Source organism: Drosophila navojoa, chromosome 4, assembly GCF_054131105.1.
Source record: "Drosophila navojoa isolate 15081-1374.11 chromosome 4, UAZ_NAV_1.0, whole genome shotgun sequence".
NCBI classification, from domain to species: Eukaryota; Metazoa; Arthropoda; class Insecta; order Diptera; family Drosophilidae; genus Drosophila; species Drosophila navojoa.
The window spans coordinates 4,383,816-4,411,654 of record NC_142892.1 but is presented as its reverse complement, the minus strand read 5'-3'; the positions used below and the strand labels follow the sequence as shown (position 1 = coordinate 4,411,654).

General features: G+C 35.7%; 3 protein-coding genes across 10 annotated transcripts in view; all 3 read right to left on the bottom strand.

Moving 5' to 3' along the window:
* The window catches only part of Eip63F-1 (Ecdysone-induced protein 63F 1), a 28,675-nt gene extending 6,796 nt beyond the window's left edge, over positions 1 to 21,879 (bottom strand). Inside the window, exons 1-5 of one of the 7 annotated variants that reach the window (XM_089260525.1) lie at positions 21,700 to 21,879; positions 18,449 to 18,798; positions 16,372 to 16,410; positions 16,260 to 16,299; positions 4,699 to 4,842 (exon numbers count right to left, since the gene is read on the bottom strand). In XM_089260525.1, coding sequence (XP_089116651.1) covers positions 4,699 to 4,842; positions 16,260 to 16,299; positions 16,372 to 16,410; positions 18,449 to 18,484 — 259 coding nt within the window. In that variant the 5' untranslated portion in view covers positions 18,485 to 18,798; positions 21,700 to 21,879. Of the gene's footprint in view, positions 1 to 4,698; positions 4,843 to 9,503; positions 9,737 to 10,425; positions 10,762 to 13,973; positions 14,162 to 16,259; positions 16,300 to 16,371; positions 16,411 to 18,448; positions 18,799 to 21,699 lie in introns of those variants that run through there. The other 6 variants (XM_018100638.3, XM_089260527.1, XM_018100639.3 and 3 more) reach the window with 6 other exon arrangements.
* Positions 21,880 to 22,216: 337 nt separating this feature from the next.
* Positions 22,217 to 24,506, bottom strand: LOC108651162 (transmembrane protein 267). 2 transcript variants are annotated; one of them, XR_016196878.1, is made up of 4 exons: positions 24,158 to 24,506; positions 23,625 to 24,093; positions 23,071 to 23,562; positions 22,217 to 22,645 (listed from the first exon to the last, which is right to left on the bottom strand). XR_016196878.1 is itself a non-coding variant. In XM_018100636.3 (3 exons), the coding sequence occupies exons 2-3, from the start codon at positions 23,916 to 23,918 to the stop codon at positions 23,182 to 23,184; spliced, it is 675 nt and encodes a 224-aa protein (XP_017956125.1). In that variant the 5' UTR covers positions 23,919 to 24,093; positions 24,158 to 24,506; the 3' UTR covers positions 22,217 to 23,181. The 2 variants fall into 2 exon arrangements, 1 of the variants encoding a protein (XP_017956125.1); XM_018100636.3 differs by having other exon boundaries at positions 22,217 to 23,562.
* Positions 24,507 to 25,348: 842 nt separating this feature from the next.
* On the bottom strand, positions 25,349 to 27,313 carry LOC108651158 (aldo-keto reductase family 1 member B1). Its single transcript, XM_018100633.3, has 6 exons — positions 27,168 to 27,313; positions 26,878 to 27,045; positions 26,640 to 26,812; positions 26,440 to 26,584; positions 25,695 to 25,892; positions 25,349 to 25,635 (listed from the first exon to the last, which is right to left on the bottom strand). The coding sequence occupies exons 1-6, from the start codon at positions 27,243 to 27,245 to the stop codon at positions 25,444 to 25,446; spliced, it is 954 nt and encodes a 317-aa protein (XP_017956122.1). The 5' UTR covers positions 27,246 to 27,313; the 3' UTR covers positions 25,349 to 25,443.
* Between the last annotated feature and the right edge of the window lie 526 nt (positions 27,314 to 27,839).

Below are 27,839 nucleotides of genomic sequence, written 5' to 3'. Positions count from 1 at the left end.
TCAGCAGTTTGCAGCAGTGGCAAATGGTAAATGGCAAATGGCAACAGCTTCATGCCGAAATGCAATCAATTATTGGCAAATGCACCTGCTGCTGAGTTGTTGTTGCTTGTGTTGCTGTTGCTGTTGCTGTTGCTGACCTCAACAGGGCAACGTGCAACGGAAACGGAAGTGTGCCCACAAAGTGTTTGCATGAGTGTTTGTGTGTGGGTGTGTAAAAGCTTGATTGCTGCAGCAGACATTCGCTCTCTCCCCTCCTCCCTCCCTCCACCTCTCACACACTCACTATCGCCCCCCCACGCTGCATCGCTCATTTTGCTTGTAAAACATGCCATAAACATTGAGTACTTTGCCTTTGTCCACACATGAACATATGGGCAGAGGATTACTAGCATATGGCCCTATAACATACCCACACACATCCATCTATATATATAATGTATCAAACTAGAGGGAAACTATTTATTATTTGGTTAATCGCCTTTCTCTATCAAAGGCAGACTAAAACAAAGCCAAAACACATTGTTTTCCAGAAATCTTACTGAGTTGCCCTTTTTTAATGGAAGCCCACTCGACCAGGAAAATATTTTAATCTATTCTCTTTGAACTTGGAATTCATTGATTTTGTGTGGCCTTAACAGGAGGCTTTTGCTTCTTTTTTCGTTTAAATTGCGCTTGGGCAAAAAAATATATACAAATTAAATTGCAGCCAAAGCCTATTCAATTTCAGCTCAGTCTTTGGTTGGCTATAGCCTTAGATATTTGCTAGAGCATACAATCTTCGTCATTCTGTGTATAACAGTTTTTACGTGTGTATAACAGCTTTGTGCCCGGCTATTACTCAGCTCTGTTTTAATTTCCTCTTTACACGCCTCCCATTGCTCTTTAGCTTTACATTTTCTTTGGCTATTTTGCTTTGGCCTTTTTAAAAGAATTTGGTTAAATTTGTATTCAAATTAGCCTGCTTCAATTTGGTGTCTAGGCTGCCTTGGCCATGGGTTTAAGTGAAGTTGAATGTCTTGGATGGACAGTGAAAAATTAAGTGGAAACAAGTTTGAAATACAAACGAATTCTAGAGCTGCGCTGCATGGTTCACTTTAAGTGCAATTGAATGAGTTATTCAAATGAACCGATGCTTGCATTTTGAGAACTAGTTCGTGCTGTTGCTAATGAGCAATAGTTCTTGATAGTCAGGGATATTCAGCTATTCAGCAGACAATTAGGAGTGGGTGAATCGATTCGAATCATCTTTGATCAACTCGTTAAAGAGCTGCGGAACTAGTGCAACTCATAAAATAATCATTTGAACTAATTCAGCATTGAATATTCAGCAATTGAACAAGAATTTTTGCTTCGAACCTAACTGCAGTCTATATAGCGTTTGCCTTTAAATGAATCCCAGAGCACGCAATGACAATTTAATGGCCTGGACAACAGATTGACCAAATGTGAGTATATGCGTGCGTGTATGTATGTGTGTGTGTGTGTGTGTTAGCCATTTGATAAAATCACGCAAAAGCAATCTGTACCGTAAAAAGCATTTAAATTTGATTTTTAATGCATTTACAGGCAACTTTTAGTGGTCATTAAGGTTTTTGTCATTTGACGCGTTAATTAATTGTGTTCCTTGATGGAGAGAAATAAAATAAAATAAACTGCCTAGCCAAGAAGCCGAGGAGGACAAGTACCTAATGTGAGCAGGAGCAAGTGAGCTACCAGCTTATGCGACAATTGACCCCAAAGGTTCGAGGCTCTTAAAGTTCAAATCGTGCGACACATAAAGACGAGCATAAATAACTTCTGGAGGCAAGGCAACGAGGGAGCAACATAGACCATTCGCCCGAATGGAAGCCACTGCAATAAGGTTTTAGTAGCTAAATCAGGGCAAAGTGCGTGGACTGCGTCGACTGCCAGTCGAATGCCAGCTGAACTGTGCGAGCCAATAATGAAACCCAAGCAATGTAAATGAAGCCATAAAGTGTGCGCTTTACGCTGCATTCTACACTTTTTGTGCCACAAATTGATGAAATGCCATCAAAAAAAAATATTGAGAGATGAGCAGAGATGGGCAAAAATAGAAAAGGGAGAAAAAATACCAGGAGAACAAAGGCTCAGTTTCGCTAGCTAAAGCCAGTTCGATGGAATGGAAAATAAAACTCTGCAACAAATTAACAGGACTTTAATGCACAAAGTGTAGACGGTTTGTTTGTATAGATCTATGTGTCTGTTTAACCTATGGCATATATAAGTCAAGTCAAGTAAAGGAGCGTCGCCCTCGGATCATTTCACTTGCATATATATATGCTCATTTCAAGGGATTTGAGCTTAGTTTTCTTTGTCTCCTTCTGACATTATGAAGAATTTTCTGTGTGGCTTTTATAACCAGCTGCGGCTTCAGCTCATTAGTGATAGTAATTAGATTAAATTACATTTTCTTTGCTGATGAGCTTACATCTAACTAAAAGTTATATTTTTAGACTTTCTCTGAGAATAGATTTTATTAATCTTTTAAAGTAAATAGAAACAAAATATTGTTTTATGAAAATAAATAATTTTATGTGAATATATATTTAAAAAAAAATATTATTATTATTATTTGTCTGTTTTAAAAGGAATTTAAAATATAAATACAATAAAAAAAAAAAAAATATTTTTACGGAAATAGATTTACCCGTAATTGGACAATTTTAAAAATGAATTTTAATTTAATTATACTTTTTAACTTGTTAAATTATTATATTAAAATATAAATATATATATTTTATAAACATATATTTTATATGTATTTTTTCGTTGCTTTACTTCCAATTAAAAATTTGTATGTATTGAATTAAATTCATTTATATATATTTATATAATTTTTGTAATTTAAACTCGATTCGTATTTAAAATGAAGAACATTTATAAAATTATCTTCTGGCAGCTGCATTTGATAAAATTCATGGAAACATTTATTTGACTAGTTTTTGTTGCATGAACAATATTCTTTTTAATAATAGAACATTTTTTGTTGTTGCACATTTTCGCACGTGTCAATGCCTGAGGCTGACAGGCCATATAAAAATAATAATACTAATAATAATAATAGAAAACAAAGCAACAACAAATGGAAATGGTTATATAAATATGTGTTTGCCAAGTACATGAAGCAAACACTGCGGCCACTGTTGGTGGCAGCCATCAAAACAGCTCTCGAAAGCTGTCAGCAACAGTTGCGCCGCTCTTGTTATACGACGCGACGCTTGCATATGTATGCCTGTCTGTCTGTGTGTGTGCGTGTGCCAGTGTGTGTGGATGTGCTTACTACATCAAATGAACGAACTGTGCGTGACTCTGATTTCAATTTGCAGCTTTTGTTAGAAGACAAGCAAGTGCCACGCCCAAAGTTCACCATAAAATATGAATTTAAACTAAACGAGTTTAAGGGTTAATTAATTGATGTAGATAATAGCAATTAATAACAAGTTTCAACAGGGAAGCATATATTAAAAATGTCAATATAAGCAAACTGTCAGCAATATGAAATCATTATAAATTTTGCAAAACCAAATTTTCGGCTGAAAATTGAATTTTCTGCTTGGCTGGCATAATTTACTTTTTATTGTTTGTCAGCAAAAACAAAAAATAAAACGGCTGAGGTGGAAGACGAAGAGAAATAATGCCCGATCAAATAATGGCACACAAATTAAATCAACAATGTGAGCGTGGCCACAACGCAAATGGAGCAGGAGCAGCAGCAGGACTCGCCTCGTTTGCTGGAAACTAATAAAAATGCGCTTAGTGCCAGGCCAAGCTGCTGCAAAGTAGACAACACTGAAGGGAATTCCTACATACTATAATATAAAAATTGCATTAGCTAACGAGTAAATTAAATAAGAACAGAAAAAAAAAGTTAACTTTACAAATTGGCTTAATGCGGATTTTGGTATAACGTTGGACGTTGGCTTTAAAGTCCCGCTGTTCGTTTATCCAAGCCAAAGCTGTGATTTCAATTGCATAAGAGCATTGTGATATTGTTAAAAAAAAAAACACACTATAAACTAAAACAATTGCATTTAGCATTATATAAATAAACCTATTCAAAGCGGCAGCACTGGGGCGTATACGTAATATTTAATGCCGTTTGCTGCAACTACTTTAGTATTGTTTGATGTTCTTTGAATGAATGCATGTAGATACATCTACATATATAATTTATATATCATACATTAACCCACACACACAAACTTGCTTGCTCATTGCGTATACGTAATATTTAACGACTTTGTTGCCAGAGCTCTATGCATGCTTAGTTTAGTGAAACTAAATGCATACATATCAAAGTGAATAAGCTTCTTCTACACCCACACACATGCATAATGAACACAAACTACTAAATTCATATTCATATTGCGTATACGTAATATGCCTGACTGGACTAAGCCTAATTAATGCTTTATTTTTTAAACATAATTTGCTAGTTTAACTATAGACACGCACATACATACACATAATCATACACTTCAACACACACAGCCACCCACACATACACACACGCACAAACACACACATTCATCGGTCTAGACACAACGAGCCATTGTTTGGCTCTGCGACAACATTTCTATGAAATGGCCTTCTTCCTGATGTTGTTGTTACTGTTGTTGATGTTATTGTTGTTGTTGCTTGTGCTGAAGTAGCCTCGACGCAAGTGGCGGCACTTACCTGAATGGCTCGCCTCACGTATGAGATCATGTATAATTTCATCACGCACATTAATGCCCAGATTCTTGAGCATAAACTGCAATTCATTTGCCGTAACGCGTCCATCTCGATTTCTGTCTAATAGGTCGAATGCGGTGCGCAGATCTGCAAGAAAATAGAGTCCAATAATATTTGAATATATACTATATATAAGAAGAACAACAAACTTAAATAGGAAAAGCATAAGCGACCATTTATATGCAGCCAGTGGGCCCGCAAATGGCTAAAAGACGCAAAACAAAAACCAAAACAGATAAAACAAACCCAAAACAGTCGTAAAAATCAAGGACAATTCAGCAGAAATTGCGTGATTTTCAATGGAAATTTCAGTCACGACGCAAAAGCGAGGACAGCAGGAAATTTTAGGGGGCGAACAGAAAAATATACAAAACAAAAATGACGAAAACCGTTATTCCAGAAATTGTTATTACTTTATCAGAGATTATGTTTCTGCGTGATGCGTGCTGAAAACTTGAGCGGAAATTGTTCACGCTTGAACTTTGAGTTCGCTCTTATTCTGCTTGAGTCATCTGTATGAGTGTGTGTGTGTGTGTGTGTGTGTGTCTGGTAGAGCAATTAAGGAAGCGCCTTTGACATTGAGACGTTCGCCTTCACCAAATTTGCATTCATGGCAAAAACATAGTCAAAGAAGCACCTGGGAGGGTCTTTAAAACGCCAACAGCTCAAAGGGGCGATGCCAAATCGATCAAACTTGCAATTCGAGTTCATAATTGTGGCAAAGAGAAAACTAAGTTTAAACTTTTCGAGTCGAAAACAAATTATGGCACTGAAAATACGCTTAAATTATAAACGAAATTGGAAAACGAACGAACGAAATTTTCAAATTATGTAATTAAATAGTAAATTGCAAAGAAGTTATAAAATAATTACTTAAAAAATATATATACCTATAAATTTATGCAAGGTAGAGCTTAAATTAAAAAATGAAATTTTATAAAAAATATTTTAATTTTGTACATTTTTATATACCAAATAAAAACTATATATTAATATTAAATACTATATTTATAAGAAACTTATATAAAACTAAAATAACTTTACTGCTAAAGAAAATTATAGAATAGATGAAAAGCTGCTTTCAGCGAATGTCTCTGAATGTGCCAAGTGTTGTATGCAAATGTGTGTGTGAAGCACATCCCTTTGCAGTTAAGCACCAAGCATACCAACACACACACAAACACGCCTGCCCACGCCCACACGGAAGTGGCTTGTGCAGTTGTTTGTATGGCTTGTAATTGCGCACGTGTAAATACCTCACATATTGACACATTGACACCAATATTTCGCATAGCAACAGCAATAGCAACAAGAACAGCAACAGCAACGACTACGATAGAGTATGACATAAGAACCGATTGGGGTTGCCTTTTATCACATTTGACAGACATTTCAGTATTTTATTTTTCTTATGGCCAATGCAAACGCTGCACAGCAAAAACAGTTTTTGGCTTCAGTTTGCAGATGTGTGCCGACTGCGAGAGCAGTTAGTAGTAGTAATAATAATTTTTAGCTGAACTATTAATTTTGCTGTAAAAATATATGTTTATATATCTATGTATCAATATACACATTAGTCAATATGATTTATAACAATGATTTGAATGTTTGTTTGTAATATAAAATAAATAAAATACATCTCCAACAATTCATATTTAGCATTTTTCAGTCTACCCTCGCTTACAACAGGCAGACAGACAGTCTAGCACAGCTGACGCCATAAATTATATACATATATGTATGTATGTATATATGTATATGAATATCATGCCATCTTTCTTTTTCACTATCGCCTTCCATTACAAATGCTCAAGAAAACAAATTCCCGATCGGCTGGCTGCCTTCACCTTGTGTTTTTTTCCAGTCGCCTTCTTCTCTGCTTCGCTGTCAAAGGGCTTAAGGTTGCCATCTCGCTCTCTCAGCAACATTCAAGGCTACGTTCAGCAACGACAATTCTTCTCTCGCTCTCTCGCAGTGAGCATAAGCAGAAATGAGAACGCAAACTCACTCGGATGAAATTGTTTTTATAGCAATGCTAGGCAAGCGCTTAGCCTCGCACTAATACTGTTGCTGTAGTAGTATTAGTGAGAGAGGAGAAGAGCGTGTAATGAGTTGAAGTCAATAACGACAGAATAGAACAGAGCTAAGCAGCTCGTCGAAGCACGAGAGTATAAAACGGAAAAGCAAGTTGATATCTACATCAAATCTATGTATATACATACATATATATGTAAATCTCAAATTATCTAGCTATATTTAGATATTAAACTACTCTTCACAAAAAACTGTCATATTTAATAGGCAGTTTAATTATACGCTTTGATGGACATGAAATAAATTGATGCGCGGCGCAAAAGCGGCAAATGTTTGCTAATTAGTGGCAATGTCAATGCCGCTAAGCGTCAGCTGTCAAAGCTGGCCAAAAGGGCTAGGCAAAGAAGCCACTGCACCTGGTTTATCAGCAGTTGGTTGTTGTTGTTGCTGGTTTGGCAAACAGTTAACGAGCTGCGCAAGTGTTGGCGCTTGCAATTATGAAAAGTTTTTAATTGCGAAATTAAATCAGGGACGAAGACAAAGTTACTTCTCCTTCATCATCATCTTCTTCTTCTTGCTCAAGCATTACGCAGTCAAGCGAAAAGTTTGCAATCTGTAAATGTCGCAAACAACTAATTGCAGCGACCACTTGACAGATATAGTATAAGAAGAAGAAGTACCTACCTACTGGCAGGACTTCCATTTTCCCTCCCTATTCCCTCTCACCCTTCTCAAAAGGGCCATGAAATTTGACTCAATTTTCTTCAGTATGAAAAGTAAAAGTTTCTATAAACATAAACATTTCTTGTTTGTTTATTTGTTTTTGTGTATACAGCGAGTTGTCATCGCCTCGTTGCCTCTGGCTTTGTTATCTCTTTTGTTGTTTTGCTATCATCGAACTTGATAATTGCACCAAAGGCATTCAGCCATACATCCATGGCTCAAGGGTCTCATTCGATTTAGTCGGGGATTTTGCCAATGTAATTGAATTGCAAAACTTGCAAATAGAAGAGTAAATAAGACCTAAACAAGTTCTCAGTTCGAGGAGCCACACAAAGGTAAATGAAACTTGCAAAGAAAAATATCACTAATAATATATGTATATACATTTTACGTATTAAATACTTAGGTCTGTATCAACTTAAGTAAAACAAACAAATTCAAGAGTATGCTGAATAAGCTCAAGTTTATAAATGTTGGTTCTGCAGCTCCTTCACAATTGATTCCTATTGAACAGTTCTTCACTCAATCATTATTAACAGGCATATATCATATGAACACATAAATAGCTGAATATAATAGACATTTCGTGAACAGCTGAATAACTGAATGAAACCAATATACGATATATGTGATGTGAACATTCAATTATTCATATATCACATTTCTGTTATGGCATAGAATATAATCAAGCGTTAATCATAAATGATTACATAACTAAACAAAGATCATTTCTTATGAAGAACTCACTCAAGTGATTGCTGATTAAGTAGTTCACTTAACGACTTCATCTATCGCACTTATTTTGAATAATAGTTGTCACATCTCTAAGAAACATTAATCTATCAAACATCAAATTGTCACACGTTTTCCAACACTTGAGCACATGTCTAGCTTGTGAGTGTGGGCGTAGCCTGTCATCTGAGGCTGAAATTGAAACTGAACGGTAGCGGAAACGGAAACGTGTTGTGTGCTGCGTTTGTCGTATCCATCATTTCCAGCGACCCTGTTGCCAATTTACTCTCTCTCTGGCTTGTCAAATGAATTTCGTTGACATTGTACTAAAACCCTTCAAGGACATTTTTGAGTGCATTTTACGCATTATTGCAATGAAGAAAGCAATAAGGAAATTACCAAGCCAAATTGTAAACATCGAAGAAGTCATAATTCTAGTATCTCGAGAACTCGATAGAATTTTTGTGGTCGATTGCAATAAACTCGCCTTGTGGTCGGTCGGCCATCAACAGAACCGAAAACGAAATGCTCGCATTGATTAGATTGCTGAAGTGCTTTTAAATAAGCTTTGTTAGTGGCTGCGTGGGCAGCTTGACTTATTACTCATTTGTATTGCTGCTCGAATACTTTCAAGTTGGAACTAATTGCGAGGGTGGTTCGAGAAATGTTCGAATTTAACGTTGCGATATTTGAGCATATAAAATTGAATAAACTAATTAAACTAATGAGAAAAATTAAACTAAAATTTTTTGTGTTTAAAATGACATCAATCAAGCAATTTTGGGATATTTAAAAATTGTGATTCATTAATGCAATTTTACAATTTTAAAATGTTGATTCTAATTTTATATAATTATTAAAAGCATTTAAATGTTGTGGAGAAAACAAAGACCAGACAAATGCTGAGTCAATTGTTGCTTAGTTGAATGTGCTCTATATTAACGGAAATGATATTTCATGTGATATACGAGTGTTAAATTACTGTTCGTATTGTTGTTGTGCTGGCATTTTTTTCATAGTCCCATGTGATTATAACAACGTGTACTCGATAAGATATACATACATGGAATAGAGCCACTGAACATACGATTTTCTTTTTTATCTATCAATTGAGTGTTCAAGCTGAGTAAACTTATATATATTACAACAAATTCTTGATAAATAATCAAAATTTGATCATTTTTAAGTTAATTCTAATTTGCACTAATTTTTACATGTGGTAAGACAAATTAATAAAAATAAACAATTATCGTTCATACTTAGCTCACCTCGCACTTGACTTGCGATTGCTTTGTGATCCATTTCTGCAAATTTCCTATATGTATATATCTATATATACTTTGTTTGTATATAGTATTTTTAGCTCGTAGTTCTTTGCGTTATGTAAACAAATGTTTTTTCTTTTGTATTTTTTTTTAACAACAATATTTAATTTTTTTGCGTTTGTGTTCAACGGGCGCACGGGACGTATGAGTAATATTTGAGTTTTTCCCTCTTGTTGGCGGAAAAAAATATATATGATTATGATTATTTGTGTGTTTTGTGGCTAAGCATAAGCAGAACTCATTCGTGTGTGATGCACAAAGTAGTTTCGTGGGTTCTTTCAATTGATTCAATTATGCGTGGATTTCCGTTGAACTTTCACACGCCTTGACCTGGCAAACATTTTAATTGCAATTAATTACAGACGAATCAAATCTAATTGAGGTCAAAGTACTAAAGAAAGGTGTAAAGTTGGCTGGCCTCACATGTGCTTTATGTGTATATGTATGTTAGTTTCTAATCAAACTTTTGCTTAACTTTTCTTATTCAACTTTTGTTTGTTTCTCATCCGTTTTATGGATCAATCTTAGTACTTTTCTAACTGCTTAGTTTAGCTCTTTCTCTTTGTTTTTATTCCTTTGCTCCTTTTATACTTAAATCACTTTATTTTTAATGGTTTTCTTAAAGCGAATCTTAAAGAATCTTCAATATAAATTAAAGAAAGGCAATTTAAAGCTCAATCGTATGACATAACGGACGCATCTGTCGATTTTATTACAAGGACACAGAAAACTTTGCTGATAAAAAGAAACAAATTGAAAATCCAAATTTCGCGCCATTCAACAACGATGTCAACGATTTAATGCATATTCGAATCAGTGTGCAACAGAAATGAAATTTTCAAATTTTTGTCAACACCAAAAGAATGTGGTAAATAAAAATGACAAATTGCTTTGCTTTGCCAAAACACTTTTACTGTACTTTTTTTGTTTTTGTTTCCTTTTTTTTTTTTTGCACCGCACGCTAACTGGAAATCAGATCTGATACCGTTAGACCGATTGAATGATAGCACACGAATAGTTAGTTAGTTTGTTAGTTGTTTGCTCTGCTCTGCTTTGCGTTGCGTTGCTTTGCTTTGCTTTGATGAGGGTACGTGCTGCGTACGTCGCTGGACTCAGAGTGTGTGCTGTTCACAAGCGCGTCAACTTCGCAACTGAACCGTTGACCGAAGCGAGACGCGAAGTGTGAGCCGAAGTGCAACGAAGTCGGCCGTCGGCCATTGGCAGCCGTAGCAGCAGCGGCAGCAGCAGCTTCGGTTCGGCAGGGCGGCGCGTCGCTTCGGCTGTGACTTTCATTCATTCATCGCTGCTAGGCAACAACGTTGCAGCTCATCATCATCGGTTTGTTTTGTCTACTTTTTTTTCGTTGCTGCCTTTGTTTTTATAACGTTCTTCTTTCAAATGTATGCGCTCGCATGTTTTGCACACTCTCTTCTCACTTTGCGTTCCCCTCGCTGATTGTTTATCTGTTACAGCGGGAAAGCGGATTGGAAAAGTGTTTGTTACGGCGCGTGTACGTGATAAAGGGTTATTTTTTATAAATTACGAAGGACCTGGATTTGTTTATAATTGCAGCTTAGTTGCATACTTTTAGTATACAATTTTAATATAATTTAATATAGGAATTAAAATATTTTAATGTACACATTCATAGAAAAGGATCAGCTGCATCAATTGACTTAACAAAGCTTATGTTCAATGGACACCCTGTATTCAGTGAAGGTCCGTAGGCAATCCCATGCAAGGAGATGCTTTCCAATGGCCTTGTCAACCGCAACCGCGAAACATAACGGCATAACAGGCGCCAACACTAGTAGTGCAACGCGTACAGTATGCAACCGAAAACGATTCACCTTCTCGCTCTAACACGTTTAACATGTGCTCTGCAGGGGTAAAGCCAAAACTCTCATTTGACGCTAGGTCGCTCTTTCTCTCTGTCTCTCTCTTTCTCTGTGCCCCTATTCGCTAGCGGCCATGTGTTGACTCAGCGAATGTGTGGAACAAAACAAAATGTTGGAAAACATTTGGTAGTGTTGGTCTGAGTGTCGGCTGAGACAGAGGCACAGGCAGAGGCAGCGGCAGTGAGACCGTGGCAGGCAAAGCAGTAAATCTGTTTTGAAGTGCTTTGTTGTTCTTGTTGTTCGAAGCTGGGGAAGAGCAGTACGTAACGGTTTATGCAACAATTTGTTAGCTTTTTATATAATACCACAATTTAAATTGATTTGTAAATTAAGCTCTCAAAGTGATTTAAGTATCTGATTCTACACAGGCTAAGAATTTGTTTTGTAAATTTCCAAAAGAATGCAATTTATCTAGTGAACCTTAAGGTATTTAAAAGAAGTTTATCTTTGTTTTAGCCAAAGTTCATTGACCTTGGCTTAGCATACAACTTTTTAATTAATATAAATTGCAAAAGAAAACATGAAACTTGTAAGAAAACACAAAGTAAGCCACATGATAATTAAGTTCGTGTGGAAGGCAGCTTTTCGTTGCCTTTTCAGAATGATTTAAGGCACAGTTCATTGCAGCTCCCACTTGCCTAGAATATGTGCGAGGGAGATAGCTATCTTTGGTATAGTCACGCAGCAGGACAACTAAATAAGGTCACGTGCGAAAAGTCAGGCGACGCAGTTAAGCTTGGCCTTAAGACTACATTGAGTTGAACTTTTACATAAGTGCGAGGGTGGCTTGAGAAATTAAAGATGAATACAATGAGAAAATACAATTATTGATAAAGGGGAATTTTTATACAAACAGTAAAAATATTTTAACTAAATTTTATATATATGTAACATATATATATGTATGTTTCAGTTTAAATTTTATTTTTAAATTTTATATAAAAATTTTATCCAGCTCTTTAGGTATGAGTACTTCACAGTTATTTATGTCTAACTTTTTGGCATTGCTGGGTTTTTTTGTTACGCTATGTAAATATGTATTTTAGCCTCTGTTTGGGGATGCTATTAAAAACTTCTAAATGGGCTTTTTGCACATATGAAAAAAATTGAAAATAAAAAAACAATCAAAGGCCTTAATGGCTGAAACGTGCAATCAGCTTCAAAATTCTATTGACCAAGCCAATTTAAAGGCTGAAGGACATGCGATAAGGCAGTCAATATAAATATGCATTACGCACGCTCCTAACTTATTTTTTTTTTTTGCCCTCAGCATTTGAAATTCAAATATAATTTGATATAGCCTTTTTATATATAATATAAAAATTAATTTTTAATTTAGTAGTGGTAGTTTTTAATTATTTGTAAAATTTATATACACACATATATTTCCCTTTCGCAGCTTCTGCTGTGACACTTGCCGAAGGAAAATTGTCTCATTTTTCATTGTGAACGATTTTTCATTTTCCCTTTTCTGTTCTTAATTATTTCGCTGGCAATTTGAGCTGTTGCCTCGTAACTCAACTAGAGAAGTCTTCAAAAAGAAGTCACCAAAAAAGTGAATTGTTGCGCAAAAAGTTACGTAATCATAAATCAACAGATACAAAAGGGGCGTGGCCCCTATGTATGTATATATCTTCTTTTTTATATCGCTTGTCACTTTCCATCAGCAACAAATTAAAAGGCAACTGACACATGTTTTTGCGGGTGTGTATGTGTGTCTTTTATTTATGTGTGTGTGAGTGCGGGTGTTGGCAGCACCCTCAAACCTAGATAGAAATTTTTGCTAGCAATAATTGGGCTGTGCGGGCATCTATGATGGCAAAATGTTTTATTAGATTTTATTAATTGGCATGGAACACAAGAAATCGACGTTGAAAATGTTTATATATAGTATATGCCTGAAATAATCGTATTATATTTAAGCTGGCTTTGTCTGTGAGTCTGCTAACTGCAAGCCTCATGCACGTCGCTTTTGATAAGAGAATTTAGCTATTCACAGTATTGTAAGTAACTAAAACAACTTGGAAGTCAAAATATTGCTGAAGTGAGTAGCAAAGAGCTTTAAACGAGCCTAGAGCTATTTGATCCGTATGCAAATGGGATTTTAATTAAAAAGACTTCAAATTTTTCAAACCAGACTTAAAGAAACTAATTTTAAATTTGTAAAGTTTAAAGGAATTTTACAATATGACAAAGTTGATAACATTCACTTATGTTTGAAAGATATTTAGAGATTATATATTACAGTCTTTCGATTTATTCAAGTAATCGACAGTTATTGTACATTATAAACAGTTCTTTAGGAAGTTAGCATTGTTTGATCTTCTGCACACACACACACACACTCGATCACTGAACCAAATTGCAATTTATAATCACGAGCCCATACGACAGTCCCAATCGACACCAGAAGTATTATGTTCTCTAATCAAAAATTAGACTGAAGTCCACGCGTGTTGCCATTTTTAGAAAATACCTCAATGTTAATATTGTTTTATTTACTTACACTTATCATCTTTGCTCATATTTGCAATAATAATAATCAATAATCAGCAAAAACCGTGTGTTTGCCGCTCTTTATTAATATTTTGGTTTTCTTTCTTTTTTCTGTCGTTCTTTTATCAACAATCGATCACTTAATTAACAGTTTCTTAGTCGACTGTAGAGCGGATCATATTTCAGTGGTATATAGTCAGTTGGTTCTGGTTTAGGTACTGGAACTGTAAGTGCTCCGGCTGAAATGCTAAAGCCCCATTGTACGATTTATCTACGAAACTCCAAAGATAATGGCTAAAATATTTTGTTTTTGGTCAGAGAGCGAGGGAGAGAGAGAGAGAGGGAGAATGTTTGTGTAGTATATGTTATATTGTATTATATTTCATTTTGTTGTTGCTGTTGTTGTTGTTTTTGTGATAGGCACACCTGGAGATAACTGCAATAGTATTACGAGAGCCTACACACACTTTTTTTTTTTTTTATCAGTTCGAACTTGTCGACGCTGATTTCATGACTTGTGCTAATGTAATGCAAGTAACTAAGCAAGTATACCCTGTAAATATATATATTGTCATACATACATATATATATGTATTTCATGTGTCGTAATGTTTTGATTGCCGGCTTTTATTTGCTTTTATTTTACTTTATAGAGATTATGATGAGATACGTAAGACCTTACTCCACAAATGAAAACCGAATGCAATGAGAAGACAAGTGTCTGGGATTTACAAGTGGGCTGCCTTACTCATGTGCTATCAGCGTGCTCTACATGAGATCTGTCTGTCAACTTTAATTGAAAGTTGACAAAATGTTTGCGTTCGATTAGAGAAATGAAAAGAATTAGAGAAAAGAAAAAGAAAATATTGTAGGTGGAGTGTGGGATATGAGATATAGATAAATGTGGTATATGATAAGTTATGCTCTTTTTATACTCTTTGTCGTTGGATTGATAGATTGATAGAGATGGAATATAGAGTAACCTTACGTATTGTAAATCAAGTTTTTAATATAATTCTCTACCAATCAGTTTATTATTAAGATATACCTTTGATATAATGAATACGCTTGAGAAAAGTTAGAAAACTTATTTCATTAAATTATTATGATTCATATCCATGATAAAACTCTTTATAATAATTCAGTGTGATTTGGTAGGTCCACAGACTAGACTAAAGTACTTCCCCTATACTCAACCTTCAAAACAGGAGCTCCACATAGAGTATTTTCTTGCCTCTGTTTATTTTTTTAAGAATTTTAATTGAGTTACTTTCTGCAAGCTGTCATATCAACTTGATAAGACGTCGAGAAGACAGCAGAGCAACACTTGGCCAATATTTGCAGCCGTAGAAAGCTTATAATTCATGCACGCCTCGCTCTTTGCTCAACATCATAAATGAGTAATGCGAGCAGTCAAGAAGAAAAAAAAAAGTACAGAAAGTTGAAAACAAGATGTGAATAGATCTACGAGCTTAGCGCAGCTTATGATAATAATAATTATATATATATATATATACGTTGGTATAAATAAACTGGCCAAATGATATCTAAATTTCACTTTGTTTGGTCGGGGCTTAAGAAAGATGGGGCCAAGCTAATTTTGTGTCAGGAAATGTTTCACGTGATCTCAACCTGAATTTCGCTATCAGCAATTGCGAAGGCGGACAAATTAATTAAATTAAATTTTTGTTTTTTTTTTTTTTTTCGATTTTTGCGGATGTCTTGATTAGATTAGAAGACGCAGCCCTGAAAAATGGAATTGGGCGGCTCTTCAATCGACCCGCAAACTGTTTACCAATCATTGCACCTGTTCAACTCGCTCGTTCAGCTGCCAAAAATAAACGATCTATTTAGCTGCACATTAGTGAGAAGAAGTGAAAGCAACGCCAGCAGACAGCAATAATTAATTTTAGCATTTGGCGACACGCTAAAGGCGGCCAAGTCTAAATTTAGTGAGACTGTCAGACTTTCAGTTCAAAAGTGCATGCATATAAATGTATGTAATATGCAATGCAATCGCTTGGCCACGTTACGTATACGACGTGTAAGCGACTGTCTATTAGCGATTTATATTTAGGGGCGCATTTGTTGAGGCAAGTCAGTTCAATCTATGTGGCTCTCGCCTCTAATTATGTTAAATACTATAGATTAAATATAAAATATATTATAGATTATAAATGTAGTATAGATTACGTATACACAATGTGCTTTGTTTTCTGCTGCAAATTAGTTAATTATTAAATGATATATTAATTATATTTAACTTGAACTTGATTATATTATAATATTCACTTACCGCTTATTTCCACATCTGTGAAGGGTTTCTTTTTAACGGGCTATAAAATTAATGAAATGCAAGTTAATAAAAACAATCTCTAAGAACTGATTAAAATATTAATTTCATCTACCTTTGTGGCCCGTTTGCCAAGCAGCGCTGTGCCCAACATCTGCAAAAGAAGACAAACAAATTCAATTAGTTTAAATTATGCTCAGCTAAAGATTCTCATTAGTAAACATATTACATATATACATACAGTCAAGTGAAAAAGTTAGTAGTAAATCAAATGCAATTGTGTTGCCTACTTTCAGGCGCAATCAAAAAATCATTTGAAATTGTAAGTGAATTTGGCAAGCAGTTGCTTGCAGTTGCTGTTAGCGCGTATTTACTGTGCTTGGCTGCATGCGTTTTTATTTATTTCTCTACTTATTTTTATTTTGACATTTCGCTTATTACGTCGCTATTTAAGCATCCATTTGGTTCTACGTTTTGTAAAAGCTATTTTCATTTTGCAGTCAATTTTATTTTCGTGTCAAGAATTCGGGCTATTTGTTGTTTGTGCCCGAATCGAAAAGCGCAGACAACAAAAAAAGCCAAAATCAAATTAATTCACCGCTAAGAAATATTTCAAATGTCTAAAATATATGAAATGGCCCAAACTGTTAAATCGAAATAATTAGCAATTTAAATATCTCACATTTTACATATGCGATTCTCTCGTTGACCTTTACCAATTTTAAATCAATACAATTTTATAGTCATTACGCTGCTTAGTCTGCGCTGCTCATCAGTATGCATAAGACACTCTCGTACAGCTCTGCGCCGGCTTCAGTTGGCGTAAACATGCATTAAGTATGCCAAGACACTCTCAGCTTTATCTCACGTATTGCCCCCGAGCTCTAAATAACAATTTCTTCAACAGTTTTTGAGTTGCTTGAAAGGTTATTTTTCCAGGAAATTCAAAAAATAGTGAGAGTTCGCCTAGATGTGAAACTAAGTATTACTTATGATGTATTATAATATTTTATGTATTTCATTTATAATGAGTAATGAATAAATTAATTAATTAACTTAAAATAACTGGTTAATTTTTATTAAAATATTATATTTATTTATTTTTTTATTTTAAATATTTATTTTTAAATAATTTTTGAAAATTATTTTTATATTCCCTTTTCATTGTTCATTGACATTATTTATTACTTATGATTAATTATTGATGGTTCATATTGATAAGCATTTGTTTGATATTTTATTCTCTCAACTCTAACTAATTATTCATTGCTAATAGTTCATTGTTCATTATACATCACTCACTATTTATCACCTTTTATTTTAGATATTATTTTCGATTTTCGCTCTTGAGCAGTTTGAAAGATTAACTTGGCAGCAATAGGCTAATAATCGCGTTTGTTTATGTTAGTCGAGTGAATTTTTGTTTAAACACTGAATTTCTTTAATGCCAAAAAAACATTGAGCACCCACTACCGCTGCCGCCGCCTTGAACGGTCCCATAATGGGAAATCTAGCATCGAAATATTTATACGATTTTATATACAATTATTACTTTAACATACACTTTTGATATGGAGTTATATAAGAGTTTTTCAATGAGTAGAATCTATTATATTATCTATAAACTAGCTATACTTGTTCGCTCAATTCTCTTTCATCTAACTAAATTACCCGTATGAACTCATTTTTCATACATTTTCCTGGAAAATTGAGGCATTTCTTGTCAAGTGCTAAACATGCCATTAAATCTTGAGCCTATAAGTCGTAAAAGCATTATTTACCTTCTGGCAACAATTAATATTTACAGGCATATTAAAAATTTTGCTTTGCATATAAACGAAACAGTTTTCATGCTCGTCAAGTGAAAAGTGAGCATATTGGTTTTGGTTTATTGGATTTTCGACTGTATGATCTTAGAGTTAGGATTGGCTGCTGTCCGTGAACGAGTATCATGCAGTCAGTTATGCCCAACTGCAATATGCACACTTGTTAGTACCTGCTGCTGTCTCAATATGATTTTATAGCAATATTTATATACATCAATATTTACACAATTGCTTAGCAGTTGCTCTGACTGCAGCGGTTCGATTTGGCTCGGTTCGGGTTCAGTGCGATTCAGGACTTTAGGCGGGTGGCGGGTAGGGGGGAAACATGGAAGTTTTAGTTACTTTATGCAATGTGATGCTACTCACCTTTAGCTGATGGCGCAGTCCACTCATTGGGCTCATTCAATATTGATAAAAGCGAAGGGCAGAGACAGACAGAGACAGAGAGAGATAGACAGAGAGAGAGAGAGAGAGAGAGAGAGAGAGAGTGCAAGCGAGCTGGGTTGATGCCTTGTGACGGTGGCGTATATGTAATATTTATATTTGGCCTACTTTTTGCTTCAGTTGGAACATACAATTTTGTGTTTTTAATTATTTACAAATCGTTTTTGCACATTTTTGATGATTTTTTTTTCTGTTTTTTTAAGTTAATTACGTTTGTTTTTGTGGTTCACTTCACATTAATTACAGCCGCGTGTAAACAATTAACAGAAAATCTTTACGAAATGATGTTAGATACGATTTCTTCAGATAAACTAGAAATGATTTGTTTAATTGCAAATTCAATTGAAATTGCTCAAATTTGATGAAATTTCCAGTTCTTCTTTGGTTTTTATTGAAACTGTTTGGCTGCTCGCTCAATTAAACTTGATTTTTGTTTCAATTTATTATTCAGCTTTTGAAGTTTTTTTTTTGTTTTTTATATATACATGTGTATATCAAATATTAACTGCACTGCTAAATGTACATCATATAAACTATTATTTTTCTTTCCATTTAATGTCTATTTAGATTTTTATTCAAGCGCTGCGCGACGATCGTCTCACAACGGACTCCCAAACAATATTGAAAGCATTTTATTTCGAATGATCTACGAAAGCCAGCCGAAATCTTGGCCAGACAACAACAGCGGCAGCAGCAACGACTAAAATATACACAAATTGTGAGCAACAAATAATAAAAAGGAAAAGAAAAAAAAAAAAAAAATCACGAAGCCGAAAAAAAAAACAGCGTAGCAATAAAATAAAATAAAATAAACTCAAACTGAAACTGAAAACAAAATCAGCACGAAATACCGGCAGCTGCCGTGCCAGACAAATCGTTGTTGTTGTTGCTGCTGCCTCTCTTGATCGCATGCTCTCTTATTATTATTGTTGTTGTTGTGTTTGCCATTTTTGCCTAATTTTCATTACTGATTTACTCAAAATTTGCCTTTCATAAGTTTTTATTTTTCCTGATTTTTCTTGTCAACACGCAACGTATATATCGAGCATGTGTGTGTGCGTGTGTATATATATGTGTGTGTGTGTGTGTCTGTATGCGTGTGTCTTATTCTTATGACTAGTCGGATTTAAGCTAGCATACACACAATCTATTGTATATATATCATATATATATACACTTACATATATATAATATGCTCTCAAATTATATATACACGTGTTTATATATCGGACATATAACATAATAAAGCTGTCCTGAAATATTTTCATATCTTTTGCTACTCACATAAATCCAGATTAAGAACAACACAAAGAACAAAGACTTGGGCGATCTGCTTGCGGCTGATTGATTGATTGATTGATTGACTGACTTACAGATTGCTTGACTTAATGAACGACTAGCAACTGCTTTGATTTTAATTAATAATAGCTAGTAGGACTTTCATTTATGGAACTGAACTTTATATTATGTGTATACAAATGGAATGATTAATTGATTGACCATCTAATTGATTGCTGGGATCTTTGGAAAAAAGCGGCAATAGAAAGTTCTAAAGTGAGAAGTGAGAAAGAAAGTTCTAAATCATGAATGCTCTTGAGTTGATCTGGCAAAACTTCCGTCAATTTCCAATCATCTTTACGATAGATAGAGGAATTGATTTAATAATAATATATATCATTGACTCATTCTAAATTCTCACTTCCGAATAATTACCTAAGAGTTCGTTCTAAAATCTCCCTGGCAATTAAATATCCACCCCGCAAAATGTCTGATTTTAGAACGGAAAGCAACAATATATATGTAATTATTATTATAAAACAGATAAAAACAAATGGGAGCAATGCGTTGCTCACAGTTTTTGGTTGACAGTTCGTTCAACTCGTTCGCTTAAATCATGTGAAAAGATGCGTGCATCATGCAATGGATGCGAGCTAAATGCGTTCGGGCTGTCAACCTCGCCTCGGCTCGCCTCTAGAGTGGCGCACGCTGCGTATGAGTTATATATAGAGCAGCTGTTGCTGCAGCTATATTAAATTGAAACTTGGCACAAAGTGCAGCAAAGATTGATGGGGATGAACAGCAATAGCAGCAGCGGTCGAACGTAAATCTCTGATAATTTCTTATTAGCCAGCTGTCCTAGGGTGTCGCAATACACACGGCGTATACGTAATATGCGCCGTGTCTCGATTGTCTATTGAAATCTCCGAATAATGAAGTATTGTTTGGAGATAACTTTGCCTCTAAATGGATGTATATGTAACTAACTAAAGTGTTTTGATGTGCTATTTACATGCTGAACTTGACTTTTGCTTTGGACAGGTGTTTAGCTGTGCGAAACGTGCATTGTTATCGGTGCTATAGATCAGTACATTTATCTGTTTCTATACATATATATACATATGTATATGTCTACATATATATTATTAATCATCTTTTGAAATACGGCTCGCTGATGTTACTTCTGCGCCTTTGGCCAGTGATTTATTTCCATCTCTCGCTGGCGCGAAACGTTCAATGTAAATATTTACAGCATTTATTTTTGTACATTTTAACAAATTGTGCAAAATAGAACTAATATAGATCTATATACGTATATAAGATACATAGTAAATATTATGAAACAGCTTGCGCCATCTACCTATGCAATCATACATTAGAGTTGGCAAAATGAGAAGTTGACAAAATCGTTTCTCATTGGTCCATAGTTGTTACACATACACTCACACTTGATTGGCTGCTGAGTCGCTGAATGGAGCAAGCCGATCGGCGATGATTGAACGAAATGAATCAGTAAAGAACTAGGGAACTAACTGCCAACAGAGTAGCATTGAGCTGTAGCACATGCTTAGTGGTTCAATCTAGTGACTCGTTCAATTGAACACATACACACAACTCTAAAAGACAAACACACACAGACGCACACACACACATGTACATATGTATACAGAATAGATACTTAAGTGAGGAAGTTGTTAATGTGTGTGCGAGTTAACGGCGCGTAAATTGATAGCATTGAAATGAACATGGGAAGCTGTTTAGCTGAACGAATTCATTTTAATGAAAATGTCGCACATTTTTATGAAATCATCAACAACTCAAATAAATGATTTAACTAATTGCTCAAAAATAAAAGAAACTTGATTTGTTTTGGTTGCCAAGTGCTTTGCACTTACTGCAAACGGTTGCACGCACTCTCCCGCTTGATCAGCCAGATTGAACACGAAATTGAAAACGATATCGAAATTGAATTCAAACTGTGCTGATTTCCTTTGAGTATGCAGACACTGTGCAGAGACACGAACACACGACAGTCAGCCAAACGGGCACGCGGTCCAAATAGAAATGATCTTTCACGAGCGATTCGCATTCGTTTTTGTCAAACGAGTCTCTGCGCTGCTCTGTGGGCGTGGCAGCGGGCGTGGGTGTGCGGCAGCAAAAAACAAAAAAACAAAAACAAATAGGTGTGTTTTCATTGTTGTGGATTTTCATGTGTCTCGCTTTTCCCACATTCAATTTTAATTACTTATTTATTGCAAACAGAAATTTTCCAATGAAAACTAAATAAGAATAATGTACATGACCCTTTTTCAACTGAAATAGCCATAAATAGAAAATATAAAATTATAAAAAACATTTTAATTTCGCGGATTTTAATGTAGATCGACTATATATAGAAAATATATCATACACTTTATATTTAGCAGCTGTTGTACAAGGCAATTTATTGATTTTATTATAACAGTGATTGATTAAAAATATTTCCTAGTTAAAAAAATTAATTACAAATTTTTTCTATATATATTTTAGTTGTGCGCTATGCTTTTCTCCCTAAATACTATATACTTATTGCTATATATATCACAAATTTTGGATATTATCTTTGCTTTTGGATACTAGTCGAAGAGCCTATGCATTAGTTAAATAAATATATATATATATATTCCTTTGTGTACTCTCTTATATGGAAGTGTAATAATAATTGTGTCCTGTAATACGGAAGTATCTGGGTTTTTCACTAGATTATAAATTCACTTAGGGCTAATCTAAATAAATATGTATTTAGCTTGAAGCCTAAAAAGCATTTCGTAGTAGTCAAAACTCTAATCATAGATGCGACATCTGGAACAAGCAGACAAACAAATAACTATTCAATTATACGGGCATCAAGATACACGCACAGAAATAGAATACTAATACATGTATGGGCGCATGTGCGTGTGCGTGAGTACGTGTGCGCTCAAAAAGTAATTTCTAAAACACGTCAAGTCTTTGATAAGCTTCACAACAATAATCACGCATTAGCTGACTCTCTCAAACACTCTCAACAGCTTTGCAAAACTCGGCACTCAAAAGGGAAAGGGTGCACACACACACATGCGTGCATTTGAGAGCGCAATGGAGAATGTACTGAGAGCAGTTGAGAGAGCGATCTCTCTTGCTGTCTTGCTCGATCGCATTAGACTAATGACTGAGTCACGTCCAATGCTCGCTCAGTGTACAAGAGAATAACGGACGAAAGCAAATGCGGAATTCAGATTGTTTACCCTGTATGCATAAACAAAATGGTCGGGTATTATGTTTTGTGGCGTTCCAGACGATGCATCCATATATATGTTTTCTAATTGTTTTCCATACCTATTCAGAGTATCACAATCTTATACCTGCAAATAGCGATAGCTACCGAGTGAGCCGCTGCGATGCGTCTCGCTTAGCTTAATATATTGACCCAAGAAATTTAACACCCACGCACTGCGACAGATATTATGCAAATAGCCCAGCAGATAGGGCGTTAGGATGGTGCCTATAATGTAGGCCAGCTGTGGAATACGCTCCGTGTGATCATAGAAGGGCCACAGCCAATAGCCTCGTCGGACAGCGTCTCTCGTATGATGCGTAATGAAGGCACAGAGCAGAGCACCCAACATTAAGCTGCTGCGAAAGTAATTCAGGCACGCGGTGCATATATAAAACAACAACATGGCAAAAATAACGCTGGAACAATGCAGAAAAGGACGGCGCATCAAATTCGTAGCATCCTAAAAACGAAAATGACAATGATTTATATAATGGGAGAGTTCAAGGTAATGTAAAATCTTACCTCTAGGTACAGGGAACGCGCCTCTATGAAGTGGTCCAAGTCAATAAACGAGGAGACGACAAAGCACGTGAAAATCAATATCCAACCATAAAGTTGTGTTGTCCGCTCATAAAACTGCATGGCAAATGCAATTCCCGTTAGGGCTCCAATTGCCGCATGAGTTGCATTGTCGGCTAATGCCTTCAGCAAGGGATGCTGGGTGAGTTCCACAAAATTGTCACCCAGAAGGCAGGTTATGGTCACCAGTGTAGTGAGCACAATACGTAAATAGACCATCGTGTGGCAGTGTGGCATCGATCGCCCCTGCTTTCTGTGCCTTGGCACCTTTTCCGCAAGTTACCTGCTCGAGTGAATTAATTATGGACGGCAGCGTTGCTCTTCAGTAGTTCGTTGTTATTGTTTGGATAATCTGTGCGCATAATGCACAATCAATATAGTGTCTTTTTGGTCAATTTATAGTTTGAATTCCCTGTGTAGGTATGTAAATAGAATTAGCTAACTGTAAAGTGTGCATTTGCTTTTATGTCACTCACGTGTTTTAGCGTGCCAGCAATGACAACAACTGCATTGCAGCAGCATGTAAGGTCTGTTTTGAGGGTTGCAAGTACACGTACACCATTACGTGGGCTCTTGGATGTCGCAGCAACAACAAGCGTCATTCTTTTTTGGGTCTAAGGTTTGGCCCCTAAATTGTTTTGTTTTGTCGAACAGATGTGAAGTGGGAGGCGGCAGCAGACTGAAGCTGTAATACATCTGGTAGCACTGCACCGATTATAGTCTGGCCACACAACAGTCGCAACAGCTGTTTATTTAGCACTAAATTTGACCTTATTACATGTTTCAGCTGTTATCCTAAATTGATATATTTTTTTAAGAATTTAGTGTCATGATAATTTTATTTTTAATTTATGTAGAGAACATATGATTATATGTTCCCTCTGTATGTTTTCGAAATGTTTTAATCATTACAATTGATTGCGTTATCTGTCATGGATCTGGCAGCACAACAGCACGCTTCTAACTGGCCGCACCGTGTGTTTGGCGCCAAACGTAATACCTTTGAAACATATAAGAGTGAACGCCGTCTTTACTTTAAGGTTTTTTGCACGGTGTCTATTTATTAATAATTTATATTAATAATTTATAAATAATTCACATGTGATTTCAATAGCACATCAGCAGTGGAAATTTCCAAAACTGTCCGACGACTGCTGGTAAAAGCTCTCTCATTCTATCTCGTTCTTATAAGCTTGATCACTTGCAAGACACATGTACATGTGTATTTCATCACACAGCGGAAGCGTTGACTAAAGCTAAAAAAGAAATAAGCTCCGGTTCTATTTTAATATGGGACTGTGACTTTTTGTTAATTAATTTTTTTGTTTGTTTTTGTTTTTTTAGTTTTTAATAAATATGAAGTGTTTTCAATATATTAAAAATATATATAAATTTATATTTTACACGATAAGACATTAGATTAACATCTTATATTATACTCTATATGCCCTGAAAATGCAAATCATAATTGGAAATGCGGGAATAATGATTTTTTTTTTTTTAATCTTATAGTTTTAATTTAAGAAATGAGACAACTATTTTAAAGTGCCGCATAAAATACGTTGTGACCCACTGTAGTCTGTATAGAATGTCAAGAATTTTTTTACACTGAGAACAAAAATACATACATGTGTATGTATTTTGTCTAAGACTCAAATTTATATGTACATTATGCATGGATTTTTTATTTTTAAGATTTTTGTACATAATTTTGTATACAATTATGTTTTTGTTTTATTTTACATTAAAAAAAATTAAAAGCTTAATATTCAATATTAAATGGATAATTTTTGTTCTTAATAGCATGTTCCATTTTAATCAAACGCTCTCCTGTATTATACGAATCCAGCACAGCGTGATCATCTGCAGTTAGCTTAAAGTCGAATATATTGAAGTTTTCCTCGATGCGCTTCGGATTAGAGGACTTGGGCAGCGGCACAGTTCCGATCTCGATCTGCATATATATGTACATCCGTATATTATGGAATGTAATCTATTATTTTAGTTACTAACCAGATAACGCAGCACTATCTGTGCCGTTGACTTTTTATATTTATCGGCTATGGCCTGGACCTTGGCATCGTATATGAAGCTCGGCTGTTTCTTGGCAGGATCAGGACGGCCCAGCGGACAGTAGGCGGTGACCACAATATTGTGTTGCTTGCACAATGCAATCAGTGGCTTCTGATTCAACGCTGGATGACATTCGATCTACAGAGATGATATGAGAAATATTAACTGTTAGCACTCAACAGATAACAAGCTTTTATAGCCCATATAAACTATGCGGGAGGTCTTTTTATAAATTCATTCCCGCGCTTCCACACACAGGCAAATAAATAATCGCATGTGTACATGTGTACGTGTGCGTGCCTTAAAGTTGTTTATAAAGCGTTTCAACGCTGTTGTTACCTCTCCAAAAATAAACACACCGAAGGGAGAACGTTATGTGAGTGCGGCAAAGCTGTTAACTATTTTGCACTCACACGAAAAGCGCACAGTGCATACACACACATGGATGCACACACACTTGAGAGAATGTGAGAGTGAAATTGAGTGCAAGCTTTAAATTCTTAAGTAGTGTGACCAGATGAAGGAGCGTATGGGTATCTCGCTCGATCGCACTTGGCATATGGCTGGCGAGCCCTATGCCCACTTGAGAGCAAATTTTATACGCGCAAATGGGAAATTGAGATATTTTGATTTAAATGGGTTTGTTTTTATAAAATTTAAAGTATTGCAACCGCAGTTGCCTAACCTGATTATGAATCGGCTTGATTTTGCAGTTGGCTAAGAGGCGTGTCAGCTGCTCGGAATTGAAATTGGACACGCCAATGCTTTTGGTCAGGCCCAGCTCGACGAGCTTTTCCATGGCACGCCAGGTGTCCAGGTAATCGACGTCGCTGCATTTAGATTAGATGGTTAATAGATAATCGTAAGGGCCACTGCGTGACTTACCTCATTTCCACCTCGCCCTTGGCATTGGTGGGCATCATGTCATTGTCGCCACGATACACGTAGGAGTAGGGCCAGTGCATCAGGTAGAGATCCACATAGTCGAGTCCAAAGTTTTGCAGCGTCTTGCGGCAGGCGTATTCCACCCTCTCCGGCTCGTGGAAGTGGCACCAAAGCTGTTCACAAAGAAAGAAGACACCTGTCAGACACCTGCCAGCTGGACAGACAGTCTGCTGCTCACCTTAGTGGTTATGAAGACGTCCTTGCGCTGGATGACGCCCTCGGCTATCTTCTGTTGCACCGCCCTGCCCACCTCGCCTTCGTTCTCGTAGAAGTAGGCGGTGTCTATATGCCGGTAGCCAACGTCAATTGCATGTAATGTTGCCCTCTCGCAATCTCCGCCCAGCGACTGTGAACAAGTAAATTATCATTGTCTTTCTCCCTCACACCCGCTGACTGCTGATAAGCTCTCTTCACTTGTAACTAGCGAACGAACAAGAACAACAACTGCTGTTGATCTGAAATACTTGCCGTGTATGTGCCTAATCCAATTGCCTGGACTTGGGTTCCGTTATTATTTTTGACATAGAAAGCTTTGCCTGCAGACATTTTTGCGAATTCTTTGGCAGCTGCCGTTCAACTGTTGCTCGAAATGAGCGGCGCTTGATTTTTATATGCGTCGCTGTTCGAAAGCTTTTGAGTGAGTGTGCTAAAAAGTTTAGTTCTAATAAGAATTATTTGCTTGTGCTAATCGGAGTGTGGTGATATTGCAAATGCGCTCAAAGATGTTGCCAAGAGAGAGGTAAGTGTGGAACTAAATGTGCTAAAAAACCTACTTATAATTAGTAAGGCATTTCTTTGATTCATAAATGGTAAATTTCATGTGTAACATAAGTACTAAATATTAAAAGGGCTTAATTCAGAAAATAAGTAATATATAATAAAATCTTAGATATATTGTTATGCAGTAAAAATTAATAAATAAAACTTAAACAAAGTGCTAAATTTATTAGGCGCTGAACAGCAGAATAATTAATATTTAAGTCAGATATTAACTTATACTTTAGTATTTTAGCAGTATTTTCTTTTTTCTCAATGTCTCAAGCTTTTACACTATATATGCGTATACCGCATTGGCGGGTTTTCTTTACCGTTGTGGCGCGCATGCTTTAGCTTTAGCAGCTGAAACAATTTGGAAGGTGG

Excerpts from the sequence above, each read along its gene's own strand:
- LOC108651162 (XM_018100636.3), bottom strand. The coding sequence starts at position 23,918 with ATGCCACACTGCCACACGATGGTCTATTTACGTATTGTGCTCACTACA. Across the intron at positions 23,563-23,624 it reads CGCGTTCCCTGTACCTAGAG|GATGCTACGAATTTGATGCG; the intron begins GTAAGATTTTAC and ends TTTCGTTTTTAG.
- LOC108651158 (XM_018100633.3), bottom strand. The coding sequence starts at position 27,245 with ATGTCTGCAGGCAAAGCTTTCTATGTCAAAAATAATAACGGAACCCAA. Across the intron at positions 26,585-26,639 it reads AAGGGCGAGGTGGAAATGAG|CGACGTCGATTACCTGGACA; the intron begins GTAAGTCACGCA and ends ATCTAAATGCAG. Across the intron at positions 25,636-25,694 it reads AGATAGTGCTGCGTTATCTG|ATCGAGATCGGAACTGTGCC; the intron begins GTTAGTAACTAA and ends ATATATATGCAG.